This window comes from Amblyomma mixtum, chromosome 4 (genome assembly GCF_055824585.1).
Source record: "Amblyomma mixtum isolate Tamu chromosome 4, ASM5582458v1, whole genome shotgun sequence".
NCBI lineage: Eukaryota > Metazoa > Arthropoda > Arachnida > Ixodida > Ixodidae > Amblyomma > Amblyomma mixtum.
Genome location: NC_143015.1, coordinates 84306927 through 84321973, shown reverse-complemented (window position 1 = coordinate 84321973; position 15047 = coordinate 84306927). Strand labels below are relative to the sequence as shown.

Below are 15047 nucleotides of genomic sequence, written 5' to 3'. Positions count from 1 at the left end.
AAAACTGCACGTGAAGACGCAACACAAGCATTGACTGGCAACTGATTTTTATTCCATGAAACGGTTCCTATAAGCTAGCCTGACGTCGAGCATATATCCGGCTGTTCACTTTGGCCATAGTACCAAACATACTTCAAAAAAATTCCTGCAACAGAAGTGGATTCCTTTCTCATCCACTTTACGTCGCCGGAGAAAATAGAACTCATTTTTTCAAATTTTACTTCGCCCTTCTTGATTCCCTGAATTCACTACACGCCACCGTTCTCTATAAACGGATTGTGCCGGTTGGCATGCCGGATAATATATATATATATATAAAGGAAAGGAAATATATTAAAGAAATATATTTATTCCACTCGACGTATCGATCGGAAGACCGATCTTGAAGGAGATCGTTCTTCCGATCGATACGTCGAGTCGAATAAATATGTGGAGTGTATATATATATATATATATATATATATATATATATATATATATATATATATATATATATATATATATATAATGAAGTGAACTGAGGCATTGTGTTGCTTCTCAATCCATAGGGTCACAAGAACGAATGACAGTGCAGCCTGGGCTCTCGTTATCGTCGTCACAGAAAAGAGCACCGGAGTCAGGTCGACGTAGAAATCATTTTATACAAGGCACATCGTTGTTGCGTATTTATAATGCAGAGCGACCGGGGCAAAAAAAGCAGCACGTTTGTTGATCTTAAGCATCTACTACTGCCTCACGCACTCGTAGTAGTCGTTGGCAGTGCGGAACTTGTTGTTTAAAAAGTCCTTAAGCCTCTTCAGGAATCGCACACGTGAGTAGGCGCCGTTGCCGCACACATTGCCCGGGTCATCCAGGTTGGCGTCGTACACGGCGATGCCGTACTTTTCCGTCGGAATCCGCTTCTTGCCCGTGCATAGCTGCGGTCAGAGACGAGAGGAAAGTAAGTCAGCGCACAGCTGTGGAAGCAAAACTAAGTAAAGCTGGAATTTGGGCGAGTGGGTACGCGTGCAGACAGTCCATGTCTGTTGTTTCTGTTTCGTCCCTTCCTCGTTGCGCTGTTCAAGCGATATAAGAAAAATTGGCCTCACGCAAGCCGGTTTGAACGGACGTCCGGGAAAAATCAAAATGGCCGGTAAGCGTGCCGTCACCGCAAAAGACGATAGTTTAACTGGAAACGGAGCTTTCATAAGCTAGAAAAGGCACAAAAAAGGAAAAACAGATACCGCCATCGGTGGCCATCTCCACAAGGAATCAAACGCATATGAAACGATTAGCCAAACAGCATGGTATGTGGAGGTCAACCTCCCGAACCTGCGCGTGGACTACGAGGGACGCCGTACTGGAGGAATCCAGATGAGTTTCGAAAGTGCACTCATAGATGACGATGTCACTTTCAGCTTTAATGGCACAAGGTCATCTTTGGTAAAATAGTGTCATGGCGAACGTCTTTTACAGTGACAGCTGGCAAGTGCCCTTTCCTGGGTTTTCTGTCGGAGTGGTAACAGTAGTGCTAATAGACGCCGTAACCGCGGAGTGGTTGCCCTCGGAAACTCTCCGAGTGTGGTTATCGCGGAAGAAGGTTATAGCGAGAGAGCAAGAAAGCGCAATAGTTCTTACGAGAACCACCCGCGGAGGGTAGTTACCCTGGAAGGAGGAGAACGATGGTTACTCTGGAATAAGGAAGTACGGTGAGTGCCAGAAATGAGCGACTGCAAGTCGTCGAACCACGGGAACTATGCTAGGAGTGGTTACCGGCGAACAGGTGGGAAAGTATCGCGAGAGCGGAGGAATGCAGCACAGTTCATCTACGGCGGCTGCTGCGAACCGCTTCGCCTGAGGAGTGAGTCAGCGGAGGTGACGCAGCGTACCTAGAGCGGCGGACTGGAGAGGTGCACTAGTCGTAGAACGACTATATGCGGGAAACTGACAAGAGCGCTCGCTACTATTAAGATATGAACTCGCTCTCATGTTCTCTACCTCATCGTCAGGTTGACTACGCCTCTCCCATGTCTCTCCAATTAACCCTGCCCTTTGCCAGCTGCGGCCCCCGTATCCCCGCAAACTTCTTTGAATCTCATCCGCCCACCTAACTTTCCCTAACGCTTCCCTTCCCTTGGAATCCAGTCCGCTACCAGCGGTTATCTTGCCTTCGCATTACATGCAATGCCAAAGCCCGTTTCTTCCTCTTGATTTCGACTAGGATGTCATTAACCCGCGTTTGTTCTCTCACCCACTCCGCCCTCTTCCGATCTCTTAACGTTACACCTATCATTTTTACACCTTGTGTTTGGTGCATGATAGCCATAAGCGCTTATGCGCCATAAAACCCCATATAACTAACTAACTAACTAACTAACTAACTAACTAACTAACTATCATTTTTCTTTCCATAGCTCGCTGCGTTGTCCTTAACTTAAGCTGAACCCTCTTTGTTAGCCTCCACGTTTCTGCCCCATAGGTGAGTGCCGGTAAGACAGATGTGTTGTATATGTAGTGAAATATAAGTACATTAATAGCTGCCACTGAATCTAACGTTAGTGTAAACCATCCTGCGAGTTTTCTTTTTATTCTGCACGAGATGGGTAAGTGCCTCTTCTGCACATTCCACCCCAGAAAAGGCCCGCATTAGCCGAGCCTTGGAAACCGGCCGGTAACTGGGCGGCCGTAGATGGTTTAGCGATATGGTTAACATAAATAAAAATCCTTATTTGAACTTTACTTACGTCGATTTTCCTGGTTCGGTTTTTGACAGCTCATTGTACATCCACTGCCCCGCGTCAATGCTCGTCAACCGGGAGGAGATTAAGCAGTTGCACGCATTACTTTTTCGAAATATTCTTTCTTTGCGATTCGGCGGCTATCAATGTGTAAAGCGGCATAGAACCTTGCCTGAACTAAAGTTTCTCTGTATTCATTAATTGCCGCATTAGTAAAAAGGCTTACTTCCGAGGAAAGGGAAGGTTCCATAAGCCAGGAAGGGCCTAAAAATCAAATGCAGGTGTCGCCCCCGCCGGCCGTTTTCCCAAGTAAACTGCTCTGACGTGAAGACAGTTTTCACCGCGGATCCGTGGGGCTAACCTACACCACTGTGAACTTGGAGGCATTTACCACGGAGTCCTTATTGGTCTTGTGTTCATGAGTTTGGATCAACTGCCAGGAAAATATCTTGCTTTTTTAAGTTAAATTCAACATAGCAAATAATAGCCAAAAGTGCGGTACAATAAATTTTTCTAGAAAAATTGAATGAAATTGTCCTCAGCCTCTCTTATATGGCCGTCGAAGGCGTACGCACCAGTAAAAAAATAAATACTAAGTGCTTGAGAAAGGCATCAGTGGCCGCTTTAAGACTGATCGTCACCGCTGCACGAATTGTTTTTGAGCGGTGAGGTGTGGGTTTATATTGAAGCAAAGAGGATCGAAATCACGACAGGATCGAAATAGGATCCAAATAGCGAAAGCGAAAACAGTGTTAAACAAGGTTAACCTTTTCACGAAGCGACCGCTCATCGTCGTAGGTCACAATCCGCTCCATCTTTGGGTTGGCGTAGTAGGGGCCCATGGGATTATCCTCGCGGTAACCCGCCGACCAGTCTTTGTCCTTGCAGACCTGTCGATCGGGTAAGAGAAGAGTTTCAGCGCGAGAGTTGAACAATGTGGTTAGGATTCGTGGCTGACACTACGAAACGAACGACACGTGTAGGAAGCGAACAAACCGTATACGCTGACTATAACTCGTGAGGATTCACTAACAAAAGCAAAACATGTAAGGGCCCTGTTTCTTCAGCTTTGGTTTGATACGCCTCAACAACTGTAACACGAGAGTGCGTGTCTTCCAGCAGAACCAATTCGCAGAAAGGGTTATCCTTGCTAGCCAGTTATGCCAGTATCGACTCGACTCTCTTCTTCTGGCGTGAGTTCAGCCGAGCAAAATTCAAGAAGAGATTCTAGGCTGCACTCACTGAAATAGAGGGAAATGTTAGAAGATGTTCAATAACTCTCAGTCGCCCGCCATATTTTTTTCAATGGCCGGAATCAGCAATAACTAGGTCTGCTTACTGGCAGCTTGGCGACCTGTGGCCAAGCAGTTAAGAAAGTATAAACGTTCATAAAAAGCACTAGATGACTGATTCTTAAGGAGCTTTGCTCTCACATTCTTCTACCGACCATTGCACAAAAACTGTAGCCCTTAGTAAAGCCGGTTCCTTCGCAGCTTCTTGATGCTACGGACCCGCACAGTTCAGCGATTATTGCATAAGGCCGAAAAGTACATTAAGCATAGCTCATTAAATCGATGTGAAGCCAGAATATTTGTAGACATTTAGTGCTTCCTTAGTTCCGCGTTCAGATATCTTCCCGAAAGCCGTGCGCAGGAAAGTCTCCACGCAAGAAATGGCTATCAGAGTTCTGGGATGTCACTGTTGTCCTTAGCAGACAGCAGGTCCGAGACGGCAATGCAAGCGGCCCCGTTACGCGGCAGGAAAAAACAAATACATCTACTAGCGTAGATTCCAGCTATCTCTACTAAGGGTGTCAAAGATAAGGACAAGCTCCTAGGAAAGGAGCACTTGGAGCTTGACAACGAACAGTCATTCGACCTCAGAATAGATTAAAAATGATGAGCAAAGAGCACTTACTTTCAACGTTGTTCTTTCACTTACGGTACCTACATTGAACCTCGTTATAACGAAGTTGAAGGGGCCCTGCGATTACTTCGTTATAGCCCGTGTAGACCCAGCTTTCACGGGGAATCGTCATTCCTTCGTTATATTGATTATATCGTTATAACTCATTTCGTTATAACGAGGTTGGACTGCATTCTGATGAATTCCTCGATCAACGCGCACGAGGGATATAGAAGGATTGGGAGAAGTGCGCAACGTACGCAGGTGTGTACCTGGCCAATGTCAATAAAGAGTGGCTCCTTGGTGACGTAGCCGTTTCCGGCCAGCATTTCGAGTTTGTCGCCCTTGGTGGGCGTGTAGTAGCGCCCTCCCGTGGTGACCGACAGAAAGAACTGGGTGTAGCCGAGTTTCTTCTTTGGCAGCTCGTTCAGCGCCCAGTGTGCGGTGTCCTGCGAACGATGTACGGGCAACGTTTTCAACTCAATGATTATGGTATTTAGATTGAAAACCAAACATTTTGACAGATTTGCCTGTCTTGTTGGGTTTGGGTTTGCAGGTAATTTATTGCCCCTGCGTTTTCAAACAATAGGTTTGGTTTTATTGCGAAAGCAATACTACTTGCACTTTCCAGGGTGATCACCATCGTGCCGCGGCGGTGACCACCATTGACCTTCATTTAACCTTGATTGCATTAGTAGGATTAGATTGGATTACATTGGATTACATTAGATTGCATTGGACTGGACTGGATTTGATTTGACTGGATTCGATTGGATTAGATTAGATTAGAGTAGATTACATTGCATTGGATTCGATTGCATTGGATTAGACTGGATATGAGTGGATTTGATTGGATTGGATGGGATTAGATTGGATTGGTTTGGATTGTATAACCGATGCATCACCACAAGTCTAACCACAAGCACCACCACCAGCTACACTACCAGCTGTACCATGGCCTAGGTATGGATATCGCTTTCGAAATTACCGGGCTTAACCAAGGTAAGCGACAGCGAATTTTATTGGTTTATTGGGGTTTAACGTCCCTAAGCGACTAAGGCTATGGGGGACGCCGCAGTGAAGGACTCCGAATATTTCTACCACCTGGGGTTCTTTAACATGCACTGACGTCGCACAGCACACGGGCCTCTAGAATTTCTCCTCAATCGAAATTCCGCCTCCGCGGCTGGGATTGAACCCACGTCTTTCGGGCCAGCTCTCAAACCAGCCAGCTTCAAACAATAGCTACAGTTGTCTGTTAAGGAGAATCGCGTATTGTCATTCGAATCCATGCTTAATTACAAACTGTGTGTACTGGCAAATAATATTATTAATACTAATACTCCTCTGCCACTAATAGCTGTTGCGGTGGCTCAATGTTGAAATTCGGGCTTGTTGGTTCATACTTCGGAGCAATAGCGCAAACAAGACAAGGGACAAAAGAACGAGTAGCGCTGTGTGTATAGGTATAGCGCTGTGTGTGTCTACTCGTTCTTTTGTCCCTTGTCTTGTTTGCGCTATTGCTCCGAAGTGGCTCAATGGTTATGGCGCTTTATGGAGCAGCAGAACTGTCGTTCTAAAAACTGTGCTTTCTCTCAAAATGTCGTGCTCAGCGATGCTAAACCGGCAGTCATTTTTCTCAGCTGGCTTCTCACGTCGGAACATTGCCGTACATCATCGGTATATGTAGCAGGTGGCTAACGCTCACCAGATTGTATCTGTAGATATTTCCATCGTAGAGCGTTGAGTTCCAGAAGGTGGGTGGAAGGATCTGGCCTTTACCCCGATCGTCGGAGAGCAAGTGACCGTACACGACCGCCCCGTGGATGTGCATTCTTTCTCTGTATGAAGACGGAGAAGAGATTATGCACTTACTGTCACCTAACCGGCCTACACGAACACCTCTAGTTCATTCATTTCCTTTTCATCTCTCTCACTTCGTACTTTTTCCCCCTCCGCGACGCGGTGGCTCAGTGGTTATGGTTTGGTTTATGGTGGGGTTTGAAGGGAAACTGCAGAGGTTTTAGAAATGAATGAGCTTAAGAGGGTCCAATCTGTGAAACTTACAGGTAAATCATGCGAAGTCCTTTTGGGCTAGCATTTGAAATAGTGACGTGATCGCGGATTAAAATCGCGACGCCCTTCAAGCTTCTCCGCAGCGCACAATGCCAAGTGGGGGCGCATGATGACGTCATCGAAGGTATCGGTACATTTCCAACGCACAAACGCCTGCTTTGAAGAAAAAAAAAACCAACGCCACCGAAGGCAAATCGCGCCGATAGTTGTTTGGCAGCGTCCAACTAGGCATGGGAGGGTGTAACTGATGACAGCGGTAATTTGAAATCATACCTTCCATGACGTCACACTAAACTTCCCCGTACTTATTTGGTGCACTGAGGAAAAGCGCAAAGTTGAATTCTCGAGTTCGTAACTATTTTAAATGCTAGTGCAAAAACACTTGGCATGCTTTGCGTACAGTCTACATAGATGTGAGTCCTTGATGATCGCGAAATTCTCAACAAGTGGTGCATTTGCCCTTTTAACGTCCCAAAGCGACTTACGCCTTGAGGGATGCCGTAGTGTACGGGCCTGTGCGATGTCAGTGCACGTGAAGTAACCCCATGTGGTCGAAATTTCCGGAGCCCTCCACTACGGCGTCCCTCATAGGCTGAGTCGTTTTGAGACGTTCGACACCATAAACCACGCCGCCGCGGAGCCTCAGTGGTTATGGCACTCGGCTGCTGACCCGAAAGACGCGGGTTCGATCCCGGCCGCGGTGGTCGATTTTCGATAGGGGCGAAATTCTAGAGGCCCGTGTACTGTGCGATGTCAGTTCACGTTGAAGAACCCCATGTGGTCGAAATTTCCGGAGCCCTTCCCTACGGCATCCCTTATAGACAGAGTTGCTTTGGGACGTTAAACCCCCATAAACCATAAACGCCATAAACCTACCAGACCGAATTTTCCCTCCATCACGTTATAAAACCCGTTCCCTTCCCTCTTTTATACACTGCGGCACACTACAAAATACCCAATTAAATACAATCGTAGCCAATTCTGTACAAAAGCATTTTTAAGCGGGGAACCGTTTATGAGCGGAATTCTTTCATATAATAAAAGATTTCCCTATAACAATCCATATATCCGCAGATCTCCTGATGGCGGTCTTGCATTTTTTTTCTAGTACCGTTTCTGCTGTCCTCAAAAAGCGTCCCCCAATGATTTTCGATGGCAGTCGATGCGATCGATGGAAACACTTCAGTGTCCCTCATAGCCTGGGTTGCTTTGGGACATTAAACCCCAATAAGCCAAACCAAAACACTTTAAAAGGTAGGTTTTGCTGCATATCAGAAGAATAGATCATTACCTTCGATATTTCTATAAGAGTATGATAAATTTTCTAATGTTCGAATTTTTTCCCCTAGAATGTTGGACATGCATGCAGCATCAATCCAATTTATTTATTTATTTATTTACCCTCAATCCTAGGAGGCGTTACAGAGGGGGTGGGTACAGGGGTTGAACAAAATTCCAACAAAACAATTTGAAAAAAAAAGAGTCAAAGCACACGCGTACAGGCACTCCTGCTTGGGCAGCACTGCTGCCTGCAGTATCTGGATATAAATACTGAAACATATGAGCCAATTAACAGACGTAAGCAATCATTATTCCAATTAGCAGTACTTAATTGGAATAAATTCATTTTGTTTGGTTTAGTTTATGAAGTTTAACGTTCCAAAGCAACTCAGGCTGTGAGGAACGCAGTATTAGAAGGCTCCGGATGATTTCGACCACCTGTGGTTCTATATCGTGCACTGACATCGCACAGCACATAGTTTCGCCTCCATCGAAATCCGACCGCCGCGGCCGGGATCGAACCCGAGTCTTTCGGGCCAGCAGCCGAGTGCCATAACCTCTGAGCCACCGCGGTGGTTGGATAGGAACAAATTGTCGGAGGACAGAGTTAGGAGTATTTGTATGAAATGTTTGTAAATATAATAAAGGTCTTCTACTTTTCACAGATGTCTTGCATGCATGTGGCATTTATTTTTTTTTTTTGGTTTTCCAAACGTGGCACTATGTACTTCTTGCTTGCGTGCAAATGAATCTTGGCGTTGCGTGTTTCCCAAGTAATGAATATGTTTATGCACTTTTCTTGTTATCCACGGTCCTTCGTCGGGCCGAGGCGTTGATTCAAACATAATTACCCTTAAGGAGGTATAAAAACGAAAGAGTGAGGCCGTAAAATCTCAATACTGAAATGCAAGCAACTGCCCTACAGAAAGTTTCCATAAGGCGAGTCCCATAATATCATATATTTCCATACGGGTTATATGGAGTCAGCATGGTGTCTATAGAGTCTGTGTGGACTTAATGGTAAGCGCGTATGGAAGCTTACGGAATTCATATGAGGTCGTAAACATTTTATGGCAGGTATATGAAATTTTTATGGAAAGCTCATGGACTCCATACAAAAAGTGTATGCAGGCCTATAATTTTTTCCGCATCGTATGGACTACGTATTCCCATAATTCCATACAAGTGATTGGTATGAAACGTTTCAGTAGGGTAAAAGAAACAAATATAATTAACAGAAATAAATAATATAGAAAACGATTTCACAACAGACGAATATGCTTGAAGGGAAGCAATATGTAAACATTCACAATTTTACGAAGTAGCTTTGTATTTCTGTTGTAAGCAACAGTGTTTTTAAGTATATTTGAAGTACGGGGAAGATGTGGTTGAAGACTAACTTATAGTTGCCACGAAGCGATGGTTTAGTCATTGCACGTTTCCGTCACGATCCGACATCTTGTGACGGCAGCATGCAAGATGCCATTAAAAATTATTTTAGCGTGGTTTTCCGCATTTCGGTTTTTGAAAAGACGCCATTGTATTAAAGGACGGCCTTTTTAGCCCTGTTTATTAGTTCTTACCAAAAAAGATAAAAAAATAAATGAAAGAAGGAAGGGGCCCACTCTTCATCGACACCACGAGCGCGATTGCGCCCCGTCCAAAGGTTACCGTGCCCGGTAGCCGCAGAGCGGCACCTTCTGATCTTTACCATGGTGTTTTAAGGGAAGGCTAAGTAATTTTCAAAAACAGAATTTTTGAGGTAGAAATATGACTTTTTGAGGCATAGTAATGCAAGAGTTAGCGGACACCAGAAAACTGGTGAACCAGCTTATCTGGTAAGCTGGCTAATTTCCAATAATTAAATTTCTAACTATTAGAGTTGGGTGCCTTGTTGCAAATAGAGATTTGCAGCCGGTTGTTAGTAACAGCCATAACAGTTTTGAGAATTTCGCAAACGCGATTACCCTCGGTGCGGTAGATCGACAAGATTTGGCTACTTCGACTAATTACTGCACTGGAGGGGTTGCTTTGCCCGCATGCTCTCCGAATGCGCATGTATTCTGACACGATGTAGCCAAAATTTGTTGGGCCACAGCACTGAGGGTAATCGCGTTTGCGAAATTATGAAAACTGGGATGGCTATTAAGAACGACTGGCTGAAGTTTAATTGCAACAAGGCGCCAACTATAATAGTTAAAAAGTTAATTATTAGATTATTCGAAATTAGTGTACTGATCTACTAATTAAGACCATTCACCGTGTTACATATCGTAGATGAATACTACAATTTTTGAATCTGAGGAGGAACACTCGTCGCAAACGTTGATGGACAGTTGCTGGCAGCAATGACGACAGGAAAGCAATAAACAAGAAAAAAAAATGATTGTCCATTTGTGTAGTTAGGCTAAATGAGAATTATGTGCGCTAGCAGTTCGGTTTTCACTTCGGTTCCGGTGTTGAGATCCAGTGTTCACGGATTGCAGCTTTTCGGAGAGCAAGAATAGGTTAATGTCCATATATGCGAAACTGGTCATTCTAGATCTATGCTCATAGATCCCTGGGAGTCTTCCTACCCCTTCTGTCAAAGTGGTGCGGCGGTCAAGCGGTGAGTCAGTGCCCTGTTATGGCAGGTGCTGCCGTCAGTGGGAGTTGGGTTGCGACCCAGTTTTCTCTTCCCGAGCAGCCCATCCCGATTAATTCAGCTGCTGCGTCCACAAAACAGGCTGGAAAGAAAGTGGGACGCTTCCTCAGGGGAGGGGCCAGGAGTATTATAATTTATAAGCCGCCGGAGCTGATACACGTTGATAGTGGTGCATAAGTTCTAGTTCACGGGATTTCGGAACTCCTGTGAAATGACATACGTTTTCCAGACGGGGAAACTGTCCTCGGGAGAAACATGCCGCACCGGCTCGAACTAGCAAAATACAAAGGAAATGAAAAGGAGCAGAAGCTAGCCCTGTGAGCCTGCCGTGTAGTAGATGGTCTGCTTACCTGATATTGTTGAATGCATAGTTTATCCACGCATCGACGTAAAATGTCTCGCCGACGAGATAATAGCAAGGCCTCGGGGGTTTCAGTCCCTTGTGAAGAGCTTTGTTCACGTCCTAGTGAGGTCGAAAAATACCTCAGCGTTATCACAAATTAATGTGCAGATTCGCCTGTAATTTTTTTACTTGTAGTTTGCAAAAGCAGTTTTCAGCGGGCTTGCTATATGAAGTGGAAGAAACAGCGCGAAATCACAGAGCGATATCAATAAGCAGTTTCACTTATATGTCGGTTAAACTGCATGACTGCAGTTATTTGGGTATGCCTACAACTGTACGCTACACTCGGGTGAGTTAGGAAAACTGGTATTGCATTTTTGCAAGCTAACAGCATAAAATATTTTTATAACAACGAGGGCGCTAGCTTCTGTGGGGACGCAACACACTCCATCCCCTTTGGGGTTTGTTTCTCCGTGGTATAGTTTCTAGTTATCTTAACTAACAAGGGAGGGCGCTGGCGCCGCAGCGGCACGAGCGCCACGAACGGCGTGATTGCTGCGCGCGCATGGTAGACAGCTCTCGTCGGCTGGGGAACTGGTCGCTTCCAGCAGTGTGGGGGCGGCGCTCCGTTCTCCGCCAGCGTTGGGTGCCTCGATGCCAGCGTTGCTTTTCAGGGTGGAGACACCCACTCCTTTCGGCGCCATCTTGGTTCTTTCGAATGCTCCGGTTTTGTTGCGGCGGCAGGTTAGCTATCGGTCAGAGACCAGGAGGCGGGCGTGTAAAGCCAATAGCACCGTGATGTAAATGTAAATTTTCTTCTCTGCCGTCTGGTTAGCAGTCTGCTTACATAAACAGTTCGTTTCCAAAGAGGGTGTGCGACACACGTCCCGTGTATCGCAACCTGAAGGTGGCAATATTTTCTTGCGCGGTTACCCCTTTTTTTATACACTTTTTTCACTCGTACGCTTCCCACAAACATCACTGGAATTATTATTACAATTTTTACTACACTTGGGTGGAGTTTTGAGTTCGCAGCACTTGTAATAATAATTTTGTTTGTTATTATGAATTTCTAATCATATTTGTGTAACGAGAAGAAAAATGAAATGTTGCATGAGTAGACCGACAGCAGTTCAAGTGCCTCTTGAAGAGGAAATATGACTAAGAACATTTTCCAGCAATGAAACAAAATTTATTTACAATATTAATTGCCTTATTGTAGGCTCGTACCTGCCACAGTCTTGCTAGCGTAACACTCAGCTGGTTTCTCCGGAGTGTTAAGCCATCGTAGATATATGCGAAGCCGAGTGGAGACAAAGCGCTCCAGAAGTTTTCTAATCCCATCTTTGTGGAGACAACATGGGTTTTCTGGAAAGGTTAGATGTTTTGCAATAATTTCTTTCAGTGTTTTCAAAGGCGTTCTCAGACGGGTTAGGTCTTCAGCTTCAGCGAGGGACTTGAAAGCGCTCTCACACTGAAAGACAAAGTCCAGCACTTGTCTGCTGGCATAAATTAAATTTCTGCCACCTTGGACATATTCTTTTAGTTGAGTAAGGTGATGTTCCTGTCCAGGTTCTGTAGCCACTAGCATGGACATGCACACAGAGCAGTGTTCCACACTGCGGACAATTGGCATTAACAAGAAGCCTGCCAAGTGGGCAAGCACATCTTCCTCAAGAGAAGATACTTCCTCTAAGTCGAGATTGAAGTCTGTTCTCTCATCACTCTCTTCAGACTGGGTGATGCTTTGCACTTGTTTAATTTCTGCTGAAAGCAAATCGACAAGGTAGGTACTATCATCGATTTCATATCCTGACGTCTTCGGTACCTTTAGGAATTGACTAACCGACACTATTCTCAGTGCGTTTTTCAGATCATATGCACTCGGTACGGGACTCATCATTCGTACAACTGAGAACAGGTTCTCAAGGCAGTCTTGAGCAAGCCTTCCAGTCAGCACGAATGTGTACCTATGCTCGTTGATCAGAACAGCATGCAGTTTCATTATCACATCCGTTGACATCACGACGCCGGTCTGGCATGGCTTCCATACACCCTTGACGCCAATGTGGAGACCCCTGATCACATCAGAAGCAAGAGTCAGAGTTGAAATGGCTTGCTTGTATTTTGCTTCATGGAGATGGCTCAAAGCAACTACAGGATGGCGCGCTGTCATGAGCGTGTACCATTTGAAGATAAGGTCGAAAAACCATGCTGTCGTTTCTGCTTCAGGAGGAAGCTCGTTTTTTTTTTTTTCAATCCAGAACCGAATAGCTGGTGGTACTTCTCGAAAAAACTGCACGGCAATGCCAACTTTCATTTTCGTGAAGTGGCCATTTGATATGTGAACATCAGTAAGGTTCGAGGCCACCTGTAGCTCGGAATCTCGCTGCAGATCAATTACACGTTCAACATGCTGTACGGAAACATCGGCACTTGGTAATCCATGTTCGGATACAATGTCATCATTGAGGCGCATGACATCCTTACGCACAAGGTGTCCCCTTATGTTTTTTAGAACATGCGCAGGGTCTGGCATGAAGTGAAGTTCCTTTTGTTCATCACATGGGTGTGGTACACTGCACACAGTCACTGAATGTCGTGAACTGGAGAGATTCAAAGCCCGCCACATGGCACGGTTAGACGAACCCATATCACAGGTTACACACAACACACGCAGTGATATTTGTGTGCACAGATGAATCAAGTGGAACACGAAGTCTTTCAGTGTGTCTCCGGAAACATATGCCCCAGTAAAGTGGTAGGCGATCACTTGCTTCCATCGGGTGTTCATCCCACCCACCATAAACACAAGTGCATGGTTAGCAGGTTGGTCACTCTCTGGAAGCGTCGTTGTTCCAAGAAATGTGTCACTGCCACGGTCGAGTTCAAGTCCCTTTCTTATTTCCATTTCGTTCATAAAAAGAACACAGTCTTTTTCAATGTCTGCCATAGCCGCAACCTTTGTTTCCATGATGTCGAATATCTCTTTAAGGACACCAGGCTGAAATGAGAGATGTTGAAGACGCCTACAAAGAGTTCTTCTAGAGGGCAAAGGGTTTCCCTGCTCTAACAACACATCATAGCCCGTTGAGCCGCAGGCAAACTTAAGCTGGAGAGCCTTTTTCACAGTCTCGGCACTCCACACGCATCCCTTTCTGTTTCTTTTGTGCAAGGCAGACTTCTGGTCTTCATTGAGAAACTTCAGATTGGAAGTCAAAGCAGACATGTTGTCTTGAAGACGCTTTCTTTGTTTTGCCTCTTTCTTTAGTTTCTTTCTGGAACGTAACAGCCGCTCATTGAGTGCAGTATTCTTTTTTTGCAAGTCCTGCAACTTCTTAATCAACTTGCTTGGTTGCAGAGAAAAGATATCAATGGATTGTTTCACATTCTTGTTGTGCTCAGTAATGTCGGAGGAGTCATTACTTTCCTCACAATCCCCTTGTGAAAGAGGTGGACTTTGTTCGCTGACAGGGGCTGTTGGCAGTGTCCGTGGACATGGAGGCTTTCTATGGCTGGGCCGAGCTGTAAAAATTAAAAATAATAAAAATCATGAAAATGCGACAAAGGTATTAGAGTGAGCTGGAAACTTCTCTGAAATGTAAATATCAGGTATACAAATGGCGACGTCCCTAACCATTTGTCCGCGCACAAAGAAAATGTTATTTTTAATGTCCATATAAAGTTTTACGAATTGGAAAAATAGCGCAATGAAAGACGACACAAGAGAAGGACAAACACCAGCGCTTTATTGCTTTTTGTTGCTTAACAAAGTTGCTTTGAAGCTGCTATGCAGCAAATGCTTGAGCAGACTTCTGCATTAGCATGCTACGAAGAAACATTTCTTTCCGCAAAGACGTATCAGACCTCTGCAATGAAGTTTCATCTCTCAAAGCATTCAATACCACACAGGGCATTTCATTTTGCCTTGATATGGTTGTGCTCCTGGGGAAGCTGACAAAACATAATATACTGATCATAAGTATCTATGTCCCTTATAGCCGGAGTCGCTTTGGAATGTTAAAGCCCATTACCAAACCAAACCATCTATGCATTATCAAACATTTCTAAAAACAACCTA

General features: G+C 45.0%; 1 protein-coding gene across 2 annotated transcripts in view; it reads right to left on the bottom strand.

Annotated features, from left to right (window-relative positions):
- Positions 1-711: 711 nt before the first annotated feature.
- LOC149347251 (uncharacterized) overlaps positions 712-15047 on the bottom strand; it is a 35477-nt gene continuing 21141 nt past the window's right edge. For both annotated transcript variants that reach the window (XM_089585539.1, XM_089585540.1), the window contains exons 4-8: positions 10974-11086; positions 6331-6463; positions 4895-5071; positions 3485-3607; positions 712-917 (exon numbers count right to left, since the gene is read on the bottom strand). In XM_089585539.1, the coding sequence (XP_089441665.1) occupies positions 726-917; positions 3485-3607; positions 4895-5071; positions 6331-6463; positions 10974-11086 (738 nt within the window). In that variant the 3' untranslated portion in view covers positions 712-725. The remainder of the gene's footprint in view (positions 918-3484; positions 3608-4894; positions 5072-6330; positions 6464-10973; positions 11087-15047) is intronic.